At 41.5% G+C, this 15,082-nt stretch overlaps 1 protein-coding gene across 3 annotated transcripts in view; it reads left to right on the top strand.

Annotated features, from left to right (window-relative positions):
• Positions 1–15,082, top strand: part of NCKAP5 (NCK associated protein 5) — an 811,098-nt gene that overhangs the window by 511,500 nt on the left and 284,516 nt on the right. For all 3 annotated transcript variants that reach the window (XM_042462965.1, XM_042462973.1, XM_042462983.1), the window contains one exon: positions 1,990–2,139. In XM_042462965.1, the coding sequence (XP_042318899.1) occupies positions 1,990–2,139 (150 nt within the window). The remainder of the gene's footprint in view (positions 1–1,989; positions 2,140–15,082) is intronic.

Raw genomic sequence — 15,082 nt, forward strand, 5'->3', positions numbered from 1 at the left:
AGTACGCATGCAGCTCAGGTTCCATTTCCAGCTTGGTCATGAAATACACTTATGGTGTTAGGGTCATCATAAGTCAAAAAGGAAGCAGTCAGCTGGAATAGAAAAGTTTCATTACTTCAAATGCTGGCTCACATATGCTGCATAACAAATAAATAAACCCATTTGTATGGACCTTGGAGAATTGTCCTCTGTGCTCCAGCCTCCCCAACATTTAGTATGCTCCCCCCCTTCCCGGTAGCTGTGAAAGTAGTATAGACATGAGCAAAGGTTGCAGTTATACTGCAAAAGCTGTACCTCATTAGGGTACTGTCATAATGTACCTCATGTAAGAAAACATTCATTGTTTGGGAAAGGAATTAATTACAAGTAAATCATCATTTGTAAGTAGTTACTTCAAAATGCTGGCAAAATTTCAGTTGAGGACAGAATTAAACCATTGTATGTGCAGCTTATTTGCATGCCAGTAAATAGAGCAGGAGATTTCTATATGTACCTGAGTGCTGGATTTGCTCTAGAATGGAGCCTTTGGGGGCAATTAATAAGATTGACCTTTGTTGCTACATTCTTTGTTGCTACATTCCTTGTCTCCTCCAACTGTCTTCCATATGGCATTTTCTGTTGGCTGATCAGTAGTATTTCCTCCTCCATATCTCTCTCTTAATCTGTCTCCCAATCTCTCACTCACACACACCCCAAGTGCCCGGCTGTCTTTCAGCTTCTCAACACCTACAGATGATGTTAGTGATAGGTGACAGTGCATGGAAGCAAGCAGGTTTCCCTAACACCTTCTTCCTCACAGACTGTCTGTCTGAAGGAGTGGGTAGAGATTGGCAGGTCAGGGAGATGCAACCGTGGCTCTCAGGGGGGTATTGGTGTTCACAGCTAGTCAACAGTGTCGAATTCTGATGGCAGCCCCGATAATGTGGTTTGAAATATGTTTACATTGAGAAATCCAAAATATGTAGAGCAATACCATCACAAGGTAAATTCCCCATTCCCTCAAGTAGCAGACACTGCTTTGGGGCATCCATCTTAGTGATGTGACATTCAGTGTGGTTAAACATACAGTTTCTATATTTAAGGATTACAGGGGATAAAGAGCAAAATGTGACCATTCCCCCTTTTCTTCAGTCTCCAGATTTCTAGCATTGCTGAGTGTGACATTGAAAATTGTTCACACTAGAACTCTTACATTTGCCATCTTGGCTCTTTTCTTTGGATTCCTAAACATTAGTTCTCATTTTTGCCTTACTTGAAGTGCCACCCCTTCTGGGGAATGAGGATGAGCTGAACACTTAGGGTCATCTCATGACTACCAAATGGACCATTTTGTGTAGTAGCTAGAGTGTTGAACTTGATAGGTCCATGTTCTCTTCCTCCCCATCACCATGAAGGTGACCTTTGACCAGTCACTCTGTCTGAGCCTTGCCTATGCCATAGAATTGCTGTCAGGATAAAACAGAGAGGGTCAAAGAACCAGCATGGTGTAGTGGTTTGAGCATTGGATTCTAGAGACCAGAGTCTGAATATCTCTTCAGTCATAGAAACTCATTGGGTGACACTGGGGAAGTCATATTCTCTTGGCATCAGAGGAAAGCAAAGATAAACCCCCTCTAAACAAATCTTGCCAAGAAAACCTTGTGATAGGGCTGCCTTTGTTTTGCCATAGGTTGGAGCTTTTTGAAGAAAAGACAGGATATATGTGTAAAAATAAAATTAATAATAATAGTACTACTCAAGAAGGGGGACAGTTCTACTTATGTCCACAGAAGAACAACTGACAAAGATTTTTGACATTCAAAATTAAAATTAAAAATGATACCTCACTGCATACCAGTGAGGCATACCGCACTGCTGGTATTAGTTATATATGTAGTAGGATCTTTTTTCCTAGATGCTATACATTCAGAAAGCTTCACTGTTTGCCTATAATGTGTGCATATGAGATTATAATTAGAATACTGATGAAAAATATATTAACCATTTTAGGAAACATTAACACAAGAAGGCAAGAGATGCAAAATAGATGTGGAAGACATTTGCATGTCCATAGATAAAGATTCAAAGAATGAAAACAGCAGCACTGAAGAAGAAAAAAAGAAGATGAAATTACTGTTGGAACGACTGAAGGCTTTGGAGGTAAGATAAAAAGGAACTTCTTGCATAAGAGGTCTCCAACTTTTATTGGTACTGAATTGTGGTGCAGTATAAATCTTATCTTTCTCAGTTCACCTAAGCTTGTGTTACAATGTATTTTTTGATCATGATTCATTAAACCAGAATGAGTGAAATGCTATGTCTTGGAACTGCTGAAATGATCTTTCTCTAATGTCAAGGATCATATATCCTTAAAAAGAAACTTCATAAATAAATGTAACTTCTTTCAAGCTTGAGGCTAGCTCAAAACCACAGAGACTTCAATACAGATTATTATTTTTTATGATACAGTTTCAGGTGCACATTTAGGGCACAAGGCAGTATAATAGATCTCCATTGTCATGCCCTTATCTTCGCTTCTTTTATGCTAAGGCAGAGAATCAGGGCCCAGAAAATTGCAGATATAGTGGGCCCTGGGTATACTCCAGGTTTTGGTTCCAGGACCCCTCCGTGAATACCAAAATCTATGGATGCAAGTCTCATTAAATACAGTGATGTAGTAAAATGGTATCCCATATAAAATGGCAAAATTGAGGTTTGCTTTTGAAATTTGTATATATATTTTTGAATATTTTCAAGCTGTGGATGATTGAATTTATGGATAAAGAATCTGTGGATATGGAGCATTATCTAGGTCTGATTATCATCTGGACTGATTGCCATATAACTTATCAGTATTGCTGCAACAATAACAATAGCAGTAACAACAGCTCCAGGTCTGTTTGTGATTCTTCACTAAGAGGTGTTCCAGCTTCTCCTATGAATCACACTACACTGTGAATCAACTGACATCAGCAGTATTCCTGGAATTTATCAGGGATGATGAAAATAGAGGTGAAGTTGCCTCCATCATGCTGTGGACTGCTATTCTAAAAGTTATAGCTACTAAGTAATACACATAGTTGATTGCTTATGGACTTTACTGCATGAGAAAAGAAATACAAAATTGGGAGAGTAGTGGCTTTCTTGGCACCACTCTGCATGCTGCCAGTCTGCCACATATAGCACTTCCATTATTTTCCCAAGACAGTAATCAAAGTATTCCTTTTGCTGAATGCATTTCCCTTCAGCAAAAGGTATATTTGACGACCCCTTAGGAACTGAACATGTGTGCCATGATGTGTCTCTTCATTCCACTCCGCATAACACTGTAGCACTTCCATTCTGTTCCCAAGAGGTTGCCAAAGCATGCCTTTTAGTGAATCCATTCAGCAAAAGGAATGCTTTAACTATTGTATCCCTTTGGGAAGTGAAGTGTTATGATGGCATGCAGCACAGTGCAGAGAAAGCCACTGCTCTCCTGATTGGTTCCATCATTCTTTTCTCATGTAGTAAAGTCCTATGACCTGAACTGAAAGCACTGAATTTTTCAAATCTCACCTGTTTCAAAAAAGGATCTGGAATAAAGATCATATAATTCCAGAGCACCGTGAAAGGGAACAGTATTAATGAACTGATTGTTAGGCTTAATCATGGTGCAATAGACATTAATTTTTAACTAATAAGAAAATTTCCAAGGAAGTCCAAAACTTTCATATCTGATTCCCAAAGTGGATTCCCTCCCCCCCTCCTAAAAAATTAAGGAGTTAGTGTAAAATTGAAAAAAAGGACAGATAATATTTCAAATATATTTCAAACAATTGATGCTTTGAATTACCTTTGAAGGTAATTCAAAGCGTCAGTAACAGACAGTTAAAATTATACCAGAGGTGTACTGCACAGTTAGCATTTGTGTCAAAGAAGCTATTAGTTTCCTTCAGAAAATGGAAGACTTGCTCACATGTTGAGAGCAAAACCTTCACATATGGTTGGTGGTATTTCAGCTGGCAATGAAATACCAGAAAAAATTATCATGGGGTTATGGTGAATTGCATAATTAACAAAGCATTATGGATGTTGTGAAAAGGCAATTTCCATGAGTGGGATCATTAGGAAGTCAGAAGGGAAAGGAATCAAAACTAAATATGTCAGTATTTAGTTATCTATGGTGGAAAAACAGGTGGAATATTATGTACCATTCTGGTCACTGAACTGCAAAAATGGAATATTGTAGAACTGTGACATATGCAAACAAGAACATCTATGCCTTCTGAGAGTAGAACTACACATAGCATGTTGTGGGTTGGATGTGATAAATCTATATATTGTGGTTGTGGATACAGAGTGGGGGATTGATGTATTTTTCTAGTTAGCCAAGAAGAGCAAGTATTTTGATGGTACCTATAATTTTCCTACCCCCCCCCCAAAAAAAAATTTTTTTTGGAACACAGAAATGACTGCTGGTCACAGCTACAACTAGAGTTGGCTTTCTACTAAACACTCAGCATGGCTCAGGAAAATACAATGTGTAGCCTTCCTTCCACAAACTCCAAGCAATTCAATTATCCCTAGCCCTACTCACCAAATTTACCAAAAGTGCTTCTCAATTTGTTATTATTTTATGTATTATTTTATTTATTTATAGCCTGCCTTCCTCCCGGTACAGGGGCTCAAAGCAGCTACCCATGCAGGTAGAGATATACTGGGGAGGACATTTCAGAAAAGAGTGTGGTTAGCCATGTTAGAGTTTTGCAGCAAGCACAACTAAGAGTGTTTGATTTCTTAAAGCTAATTTTCATAATGTTTTTCAGATTGCAGATTACTTTTATGTGATTCTGTGGTGCCAGAATGGGTAGGCTGAGACATGAGCTCACCCCCCATGGCTAGGCTGTGGGGCTGACTGGGCAAACAGGCTCCTATGTCATTGAGCCCACTCAGGGATTATGAATCAACAGTGTGCTGAAAGGTCAAGAGTACATGCACACATACATACAAACATGGCTATTGTCCTTGAGCCCTCCAAGAATAACAAAGGCTATATCTATCCTGTACATACCTGGCCCAGAGGGACCTAGAAACTGTTGTACATGCTCTGGTAACTTCGAGACTGGATTTCTGCAATGTACTCTACATGGGGCAACCCTTATACCAAACTCGGAAGCTGCAAATGGTGCAGAATATGGCAGCCCGGCTGGTCACTGGCGCTCCCAGGACCAGCCATATAACACCGGTGCTGAAAGACCTCCATTGGCTGCCCATCCGCTTCCGAGCTCAATATAAGGTGTTGGTGATCACCTATAAAGCCCTAAATGGCTTGGGCCCAGGATACCTAAAGGACCGCCTCTCCCCGTACATTCCGCCTCGCACCCTCAGAACGTCTGGGCAGCAATTACTGAAGGTGCCTGGAGCTAGGTTAGCCTCCACCACCCGGAGGACATTTTCCACGGCTGCCCCAGCCCTTTGGAATATGCTGTCCACCGAGCTCCGCTCGACTACCACCCTGGCCCAATTCAGGAAGGACTTAAAAACCTTCCTGTTCCAACAGGCATTCCCCGATTAAAAATCCTGTGGGCCTCCCTCCTCTTCCGTGGCCAAGAGGTTGGGCTAAGGGTTTTTTTATCCTGTTGACTTTTGTCTTGTTTTTATTGTTAGTATGGTTTGCCTGTAGAAGTGTTTTTATATTGTTATGGCACCATTGTTTTTAATCTCTGTTGTAAGCCGCCCTGATCCTGGGAAGGGCGGGATATAAATAAAATTTTTATTATTATTTATTATTACATACATAATTGAGAGTAAGCTGAAATGAACAAAATGTGGGGATTTCCAACTATACATTGTGTTTATAGTGTCCACAGCCAAGGCTGACTGAATGATAATAGAATGGGGGAAGTAATTTGCCCTCCCGCCTTACTGTGCCATTAGGCACTATAATAGTTGTTGTGATTGCTTGACATGATTCCAAGTCATAACAGGAGGTAACCTGTTTTAGGAGATTATCACACCAAGCACTTCCATTGCCCAAACGTCATCAAAACAGGTCAGAAGCGTCCGTGGTGTGATCGCGCCTGGTGCTACTGAAGGAACAGTAGAAGCATTTTTGTCATGGAATCGCCAGGAAAACAGCCCTTTTCTTATTAACGGATTAAATCGTTAATAAGAAAAAGGCTGTTTTCCTGACGATTCCCTGGCAATTCCATGATGAAAACACTTGCATTTCCCTTCAGTAGCACCAGGCACAATCACACCATGGATACTTCCGCCCCGTTTTGATAACGTTTGGGCGACAGAAGTACCTGGTGTAATAAACTCTTTATTCTCAGTGGCACTAGGAATAATTAATGCTCTTTAGTTGTTTCATTAAGGCAAACTTGGGTTTACCTTCTGGATTAGAATAGTATAGGAGATCTTGTGACAGCCATTTTAATTTTATGTGCTTGAGAAAGTTATGAAGAAGAAAGGTCTTCTAAAGCATTGTGACTCATGAGTTGTCATCTTTAAGCAAGTAGCATCCATTGAGCTTTTTTTTTCTATCAGCATGTGCTCTGGAACTAGTGTTTTTTCAGTACTTTTGGAACATTGATGACAAGAACCAAGTCATAGAATTGTAAGAGTTGAATAAGCCATGGCCAACCCTCTGACAGTACAGAAATCCAAGCATCCCTGAAAGGTGGGTGCACTTAGAAATCTCCAACAAAGCAGAGTCCCTTAACTGCATAATCATAGAATCATAGAGTTGGAAGAGACCACAAGGGCCATCCAGTCCAACCCCCTGCCCTGCAGGAAATCCAAATCAAAGCATCCCCGACAGATGGCCATCCAGCCTCTGCTTAAAGACCTCCAAGGAAGGAGACTCCACTACACTCCGAGGGAGTGTGTTCCACTGTCGAACAGCCCTTACTGTCAGGAAGTTCTTCCTAATGTTGAGGTGGAATCTCTTTTCCTGTAGCATGCATCCATTGTTCCGGGTCCTGTTCTCTGGAGCCAGAAAACAAGTTTTCTCCCTCCTCAAAATGACATCCTTTCAAATATTAAACAGGGCTATTATATCACCTCTTAACCTTCTCTTCTCCAGGCTAAACATCCCCAGCTCCCTGAGTCGATACTCATAGGACATGGTTTCCAGACCTTTCACCATTTTAGTTGCCCTCCTTTGGACACACTCCAGTTTCTCAACATCCTTTTTAAATTGTGGTGCCCAGAACTGGACAGAATATTCCAGGTGGGGCCTGACCAAAGCAGAATACAGTGGCACTATTACTTCTCTTCATCTAGACACTATACTTTTATTGATGCAGCCTAAAATTGCATTGGCCTTTTTAGCTGCCGCATCACACTGTTCACTCATGTTCAACTTGTGGTCTACTTGGACTCCCAGATGCCTTTCACATGTAGTCTCATTCAGCCAGGTGTCCCCCCATCCTATATCTTTGCATTTTATTTTTCTGCCCGAAGTGCAGTACCTTACATTTCTCTGTGTTGAATTTCATTTTGTTAGCTTTGGCCCAGCTTTCTAGTCTATTCAGGTCATTTTGAATGTTGATCCTGTCCTCAGGGGTATTAGCTATTCCCCCTAATTTGGTATCATCTGCAAATTTGATAAGTATGCTCTCAGTTCTGTCATCCAGGTCATTGATAAAGATGTTGAATAACACTGGGCCCAGGATAGAGCCCTGTGGGACCCCACTGGTCACTTCTCTCCAGGATGAAAAGGAGCCATTGTTGAGCCCCTTTTGGTTTCGGCTGGTCAACCAGTTACAAATCCATTTAACAGTTACCTTGTCTAGCCCACATTTTACAAGCTTGTTTGCAAGAATGTCATGGGAAACCTTGTCAAAGGCCTTACTGAATTCAAGGTATACTATATCCACAGCATTCCCTTCATCTACCAAGCTGGTAATTTTATCAAAGAAAGAGATTAGATTTGTCTGGCATGACTTGTTTCTCTGAAACCCATGTTGACTTTTTGTGATTATGGCATTGCCTTCTAGATGTTCACAGACTCTCTGTTTAATGATCTGCCCTAGAATCTTTCCTGGTATTGATGTCAGACTAACTGGACGATAATTGTTGGGATCCTCTTTTTCCCCCTTTTTGAAGATGGGAACAACGTTTGCCCTCCTCCAGTATGCTGGGATTTCTCCTGTTTTCCAGGAGTTTTCAAAGATTATTGCCAATGGCTCCGATATTACATTTGCCAGTTCTTTTAGTACCCTTGGATGTAGTTCATCTGGTCCTGGAGACTTAAATTCATTTAGATTAACAAGGTATTCCTCTACTATATAATATAATATAGGCAAACAAGTACTGCCTATTACACTAATATGGTACGCATAAACCCTTAGTCTCTCTGAAATTTATTTGTTTATTTATTTATTTATTTATTTATTTATTTTTGTCATAGTAATAGCCTAATCAATTAGCACAGAAGCAATTTTACCTGGGACATATTACTAAGAGCTTGAGTAGGAGAGAACCAATCGTAGGAAAAGTTTGACCTGAAATGGTATGGAGGCTTTATGTTAACAAGCAACCAAATTTAGAGATGCCCACTCTTCCTTTTCTCTAGTTAACAGATTTTCTTTTGTTTTTAATTAGGATATGTGAGATTTCTGCCAAAAAAAGGAGAGGGGAGTCCATATTTTGCTTCTTTATACTTGAATCAGGGGAGGGGCCCACTATGCCCAAAGCTATGCTTCTGTATACGCTATAATCTCTAGCATTCTTGAGTGCTCTATTTATCGTATTTTCCGGCTTATAAAATGACTGTTTACCCATGTCTTATATGCCAGGTTGTGTTTGGCAGTCTCCACAGAGACAGGCGAATAGCGTAGCCACCTCTCCTTCTCCAGGGCGGTCCTTGTGGGTTCCTATCCCAGCAGGCACCACAGCCAGTTTCTCTCTGCCATTGCTGATTTTGGGGGCTGGAAGCCAGAAAAGGTGGCAGAGAAGCGGCTCCAGAGCCGATCCGGCGGCAGAGGCATGGTTGGGCCGAGAGAAAGAGCCTGCCCCTTATGCCTCACCACCGCCACTGGTGCCCGGGATACTCCACTCCAGCGGCTTCTTCTGTAGCGTCTAGTGCCCTTTTGGACCAGACTGCGGGAGGCCCTACTGCCACTTGCAGCATCTGCTTTGCAGGCCTCCACAGAGGCCCCCTCAAGCCGGCGCATGTGGCCACCAGACCCCCTTAATTTGGCCTATAGTAGGCCAGGGCGCTGTCTTCACGCGACCTGGGGGTCGTCTTATACCAGACTCCTTCCACGAATGGCAGCTCAATCCTCACGTCATCTGCTATCTGTTCTCCCTCTGGGAAACTCTGGACATCGACCTGTTTGCCTCCCACCTGAACTTCTAATGTAGTCAGTTCTGCTCCAGGATTCCGTCCGACCAGTCGTTAGGTGACACCTTCCTCTTCCGCTGGTTGGACCAAATGGTTTATGCATTTCCTCCCTTCCCTCTGATCACAAGGGTGATAGCCAAGCTCCTAACAGACCAATCCTTGTCACCCCTTGGTGGTCAAGACAACCGTGGCTCACTCCTCTTCTCCACCTCTCCAACAACCAGTTTCAGCCTCTGCCTCTCCTTCCCAACCTTCTGACCTTTTACAATGGTCAGGTTAGCCACCTCGACAACAACACTCTCTGTCTCATGGTCTGGAGGATCCTTCCTTGAACTGTCTCTCAGCTCCAGTTTGAGAGATCATCTTGGCCTCCCACAAGCCTTCTTCCCAATGTTTCACCTCTCTCAAGTGGAACAAATTTTTGCCTTCTTGGCTGACAAGGGCCTGCCCTCCTTGGATGTCAATGTCCCCGTTTTCCTTGAATTTCTCAACTCCCTTTCTGGGTCCGGCATCTCCATCTCTTCCTTGAGATTCTACCTCACGGGAACTTGTGCCCACTACCAGTTTTCTAGCCACCCTTCCTTTTTTGTCAACCCACTGATAAAGAAGTTTTTCAAGGGCCTGACCAATTTCAAGCCTCCATCCGCTGCCCTGGCTCCAGATTGGTATATCCAACTTTTGTTGGCAGCCTTGTGTAGGGCTCGCTTCGAACCTCTCGCTTCCAGGGACCTAAGGCTCCTAACCTTGAAGATAGCATTTTTGGCTGCACTGACCTCTGCACGCTGGGCCAGTGAAATCTGTGCCCTCCGTACTAACTCTCCCTACCTCAAATTCTTTAAGGACAAGGTGTCCTCCGACCTGACATTTCCTTTTTGCCAAAGATAGTCTCTATCTTCCATCTCAACCAGGACATTGTTCTCCCAACACTTGCCCTGAACCCGACTACTAACACCAAGTTCCGACTCCACTCTCTCAACGTCAGATGGGCTTTGACTTTCTACCTCGATAGGACTTTGACCTCAAGGTGTTCTTGCCAGCTTTTTGTTTGCTACTCTGCTCCCAAACTGGGACTCCCTGGCACCCCACAACCTTTCTCCAACTGGGTGACTTCCACTATCCATCTTTCTTATGAACTTCTTGGGAAGATTCCCCCTGCTCAAATTTGAGCCCATTCAATCAGTGGGGTAGCCACTTCCTCTGCCTTCTTGTCCGGAATCTCCTTGGAGGACATTTGTAAAGCTGCAGTCTGGTCACAACCACTGACCCTTATCAAGCATTACAGAATTGACACCAGACACTGCCACGAGGCAGCCTTTGCCAGAGCTGTGCTTCTTTCTGCAGTTCACTGAGGTTAGTTGACAACTGTTAATGATACACACTCACCCTGTTTTTTCCTGGTTTATTATCTTTATTGCCAAGACACTCCCTCCTCTGGGAGACATCCAGCTTGTCAGTCTAACCCATTTGTGTGCTTCGCAGAAACCACGAAGAAGGAGGACATGTTGCTTACCTGTAACTGTAGTTCTTTGAGTGGTCATTTGCAAATTCACAGAAATCCCGCCTATCTTCCCCTCGGTTGTGTCCTGTGCTTTCTTCCTTGTCTGCTCTTACAGTGGACTTTTTGAACTGAGAAAGGGCGGGAAGACACCGAGCCTGTAGACGGTGGGTGGAGCTACTGCCAAAAAGTCTTCCCTAGAAATTCCAGTAGGATCCAAGTGCAGGCGCAGAATAACCCATTTGTGTGGATTTGCAGATGACCACTCGAAGAACTACAGTTACAGGCAAGCAAATTGTTCTCCTTCTCCCCTCCAAGACCAGGGCAGTTATCAGCAAATGTGACTCTTGCACTAACCACCCTTTATTCCAGGATTTGCATCAACAGATTCTTTAGACATCGAACCTGGTGAAAATATATATACAATACATATACATATATAATTTCTCTGTGAGAGTATTTTGTCTGCAGTCTTGCAATTTCTAATATATCTACACAACTTTTGCTCTTGAATGGGAGTAGCAGACAAGTCAGTGTGTTAGGCACCTTTGTATTCATTTATTAGTTTTAAGGCCTATTATAAGGCCTAACTACCTTAAAGGCACCAGATATTGTCTTGGAAGCTAAGCAGGATCAAGCCAGGTTAGTACTTGGTTGGGAGACTGCCAATGAATGCCAGGTGCTGTAGGCTGTGTATCAGAGGAAGGTACTGGCAAAATAACATCTGAGTATTCCTCACATAAGAAAATCCTGTGAAATTTATGGGGTCATAGTTAATCAACAGACAATTCAAGGTGTGTGTATGCACATGTGCACACACACACACAATGCATTGTCCCTTTGCTTGATATATTGTATTTGCTTGTTTGTTTTGCTCAGTTTTGTAATACTTATTATTTTGCCATTGTTTTCATGGTTTTCAGAATATTACCTGCTTCTGTTGGTTGTTTATTATTGTTTTTGTGTTCTGTGAAAGCACTATATATTCTGTGTTTTCATTGTTTCATTAGAATTAATAGTGAATTAATATTAGTGACCTCCTGCCAATGATGAGGCCCCACTTTAAAAATAGTCCCAAAGTCCCTGATGAGATGGACAGAAAGTTTATGCCAAATAAAACCTATTCGTCTTTAAGGAGTTGCAATGCTCAGTTATTCTGTCTGTCTGGCTGTTGTTTTTCACATCTTGGTACAACCTTTAGCAACTTTCAGCTACTGAATAAAAGATAATGATCATGATTCCCTTCTAAAGTAGCATACATAAACTGAAGCTGGCTTTCTTAGATCCAGCTTCAGAGTGCAACCTCATTTGACTGTGGAATGGAGAGTAAAACAAAAACAAAAACTAGAAGGATGTAAGGGTGACATTTTGCAACATCCAGCAATGGTTTATGAGGCAAGATACTGGATTTGCCTCCCATGGAATAACTAATATGTGCACATGCGTGCACACACATATATACACTCGTGTGCATAAGTAAAAATGCTGTTCCATGTCAGACTCCTAAGGAAGAACGTGTCTTTCTTTTATCATGCTATATGTTTTTATATTATGCCTGTATTTTATCATCTTATAGCATTTGTACTGAAGTCAAGATTCACAAAACATAAGATGCATTATGTTGTGTTTTTTTTCCTTTCTTTAAGCAATTGTTGTTGAGTGGGTTGAATACTGCATGCAGATCTTTCTTTCTTTGTGATAGATTTCCAGTATGTTTCTATTCAGCTTGGTTTGCTTCACCCTCATAGCCATTTCAAGGCTTCATTTCCTTTCTGGTGATAGAAAGTTGTTTAATGAAGTAAGAGGTTTTTGTCAATTATTGTCAATTGCCTTGAACAGGAGGAACTAATCCCACAGCATTATGGATAGGTAAACCTGGCTTTGGAAGGTCACCAAATAGGATTTCTTCATTGATTCCAGTTTTGTGCTACAGCTTGTTAGGGAAAAAAATTGAGTGTGCCAGTACTTTCAGAATGTATCTATATGAAAAGTCCAAAGAGTAATCCATGAAGAAAAGTGAACTTCAGGCCCTCCTTAATAGTACCAAAACATAATTAAAATGAAGTGTTGCTAATTGTGTGTTGGTTTAATGTTATATATGTGTACCCTTGTGTATTTGTGCTTTGGGGATATAATTTTTTATGTCAAATGCTGGAAGCTCTGAGGGTTATTAATCAAGAGGCATACATTATATTACTTGTGCAATTAGTGAGTTTAAGCCTTTGGTGTTCAGAGAATAATTAATCTTTGTATTTCATTAGTGGATTTTTTTTGGTGGGGGGCTTATTCATTCATTCCTCTAGTGCTGCAGGTATTGTATTTTCAGTATCATGTTTTTGTAAAGTTCACAGGTACAAAATGTGTGGCTCATTCACTATATAAGACAGCACCAATATTTCTTTCATGTCTACCTCTGTGTCTCTGAAGATGCTCTATATCCTCTATATAAGACAGCACCAATATTTCTTTCATGTCTGCATCTGTGTCTCTCTGTATGTTAACAAGGTGAGCCTCACTTTAAAAATATATTATATGAGGATGATTAAAGGTTATTCTTCAATATATGTTGTATTAGAATGGAAAATCTTTCCTAGGGTCAGCTGGCAGTGTTATTACTGTACTTCTTTTGAGCCTATTGTTGCTCTGTGGCTTCAAAGTATTTCCAACCAATGGTGCCCATAACTTTCTTGTAAGATTTATGATATTCAGAGGAGGTTCGCTATTACCTTTCCTTTGGGCTGAGAGAGTGTAACTTGCCCAGTGTCACCAAACGGATTTCCATGGCTGAGTGAGGAACCTGTGTGTACTGGAAAACTAGTCAAATACTCAAACCTCTGTCTCTTTTAAGATAGACTTGTGAATTATGCTGTGTCTTACATACATTGAACAATTATATGGCAATCTAATGGACTCAGCCCATGTATGTTTTTATTACTGTTTGCACCACCAGTGAAGATCCAGGGATCTCTCTGACTGGGGCCATTTGAGCAACAAAGTAGTAGAACATAAAGTGTGATAAAGGGTTCGGGGGGGGGAGATGGATGCCAGCTGAAGTTCCCTGCAGGATAGAAACAAGCACATTAGGACTGTGAAGTACATCTTGATGAATATAGTGTGGTCTGGACTACCCTTTAGAGTTATTACTACTAATAATATTTATACCCCGCTCTTCAGCCAAGGCTATCAGAGCGGCTTACAGTTTGTTAATTATACATTTCCTTGCCCTCAGGCTTACAATCTAAAGAGACAAGACACAAAAGAAGGGAATGACAGTATGGAAGGGGAAAAGTCCAGCAGATCTGCTCTTCCTCGGAGGCCTGTTGGAGCTGGCTTGCCTTCCTCTTCCTCAAGATGGTGGATAGAGGGAGGGCTCTTCTTTTTTCAGGCAGGCCTGTTGAAGCTGGCTTGCCTTCCTCTTACTTGGTTTAGGAAAATTACAAAAAGATGTTAATTTGCCCTGCTTTTTTTTGTCCTTTCCTTCTTTCAATGTGTGTTATTCACAAGGCTAACAGAATTTAGCCAACACACCAACTTACAGTGCCATTGTTTGTGGTACTCTTCTGTTAGGTGTTCAAATACACACAATACTGTTTTTTTGATATACATCTATGTAGCCCAGTTGGTGCAGTGGTTAAGTACTGCAGCCACTCACTCACAAACCACAAGGTTGTGAGTTCAGTAACAGCCAGGGGCACCAGGTCGACTCAGCCTGACATCCCTCTGAGGTCGCTAACATGAGTACCCAGCTTGTTGGGGCAAGTAGCTTATACTTTGTAAACCACTCAGTATATTAGTAAGCAGTATAGAAATGCACTTGATGTTCCAAAATAAAGAATTCATTGAATGTACTAAAACTTGGCTGTGTTTTGGAAGAAGGATATTCTGCATAACCACATTGCCCTACTGCTGGGGCTGTGAAGTATATTTGTTAATATTCTCAGTCTCAATGGCAAAAAAGGATCTCAGCACTCAGGGCATGCCACCAGACAAAAGAGACTAGCCATGAGTTTATTTGCACTTTAAGACTTTTGTTAGGAAAAAATCATTTCTTCAAAAAACACATAGTTTCTTCTGTGTGGAAAATATGTTTGGGATGAGAATGTATAGTTTTGTGTGTGTGCAAAATGTACTAATTCCTGCTCAGAGAATACATGCTGAAGAACTGCACATGATTTTTCTGTGGTGGAATCTTGTACATTTTTACATATTGCATAAATTTTGCCGTAATTTCACAACTGCAAACAATTTGCGCAAATGCACAGAAGCCAGAACAA

This window comes from Sceloporus undulatus, chromosome 1 (assembly GCF_019175285.1).
Source record: "Sceloporus undulatus isolate JIND9_A2432 ecotype Alabama chromosome 1, SceUnd_v1.1, whole genome shotgun sequence".
In the NCBI taxonomy this organism is placed as follows: Eukaryota; Metazoa; Chordata; class Lepidosauria; order Squamata; family Phrynosomatidae; genus Sceloporus; species Sceloporus undulatus.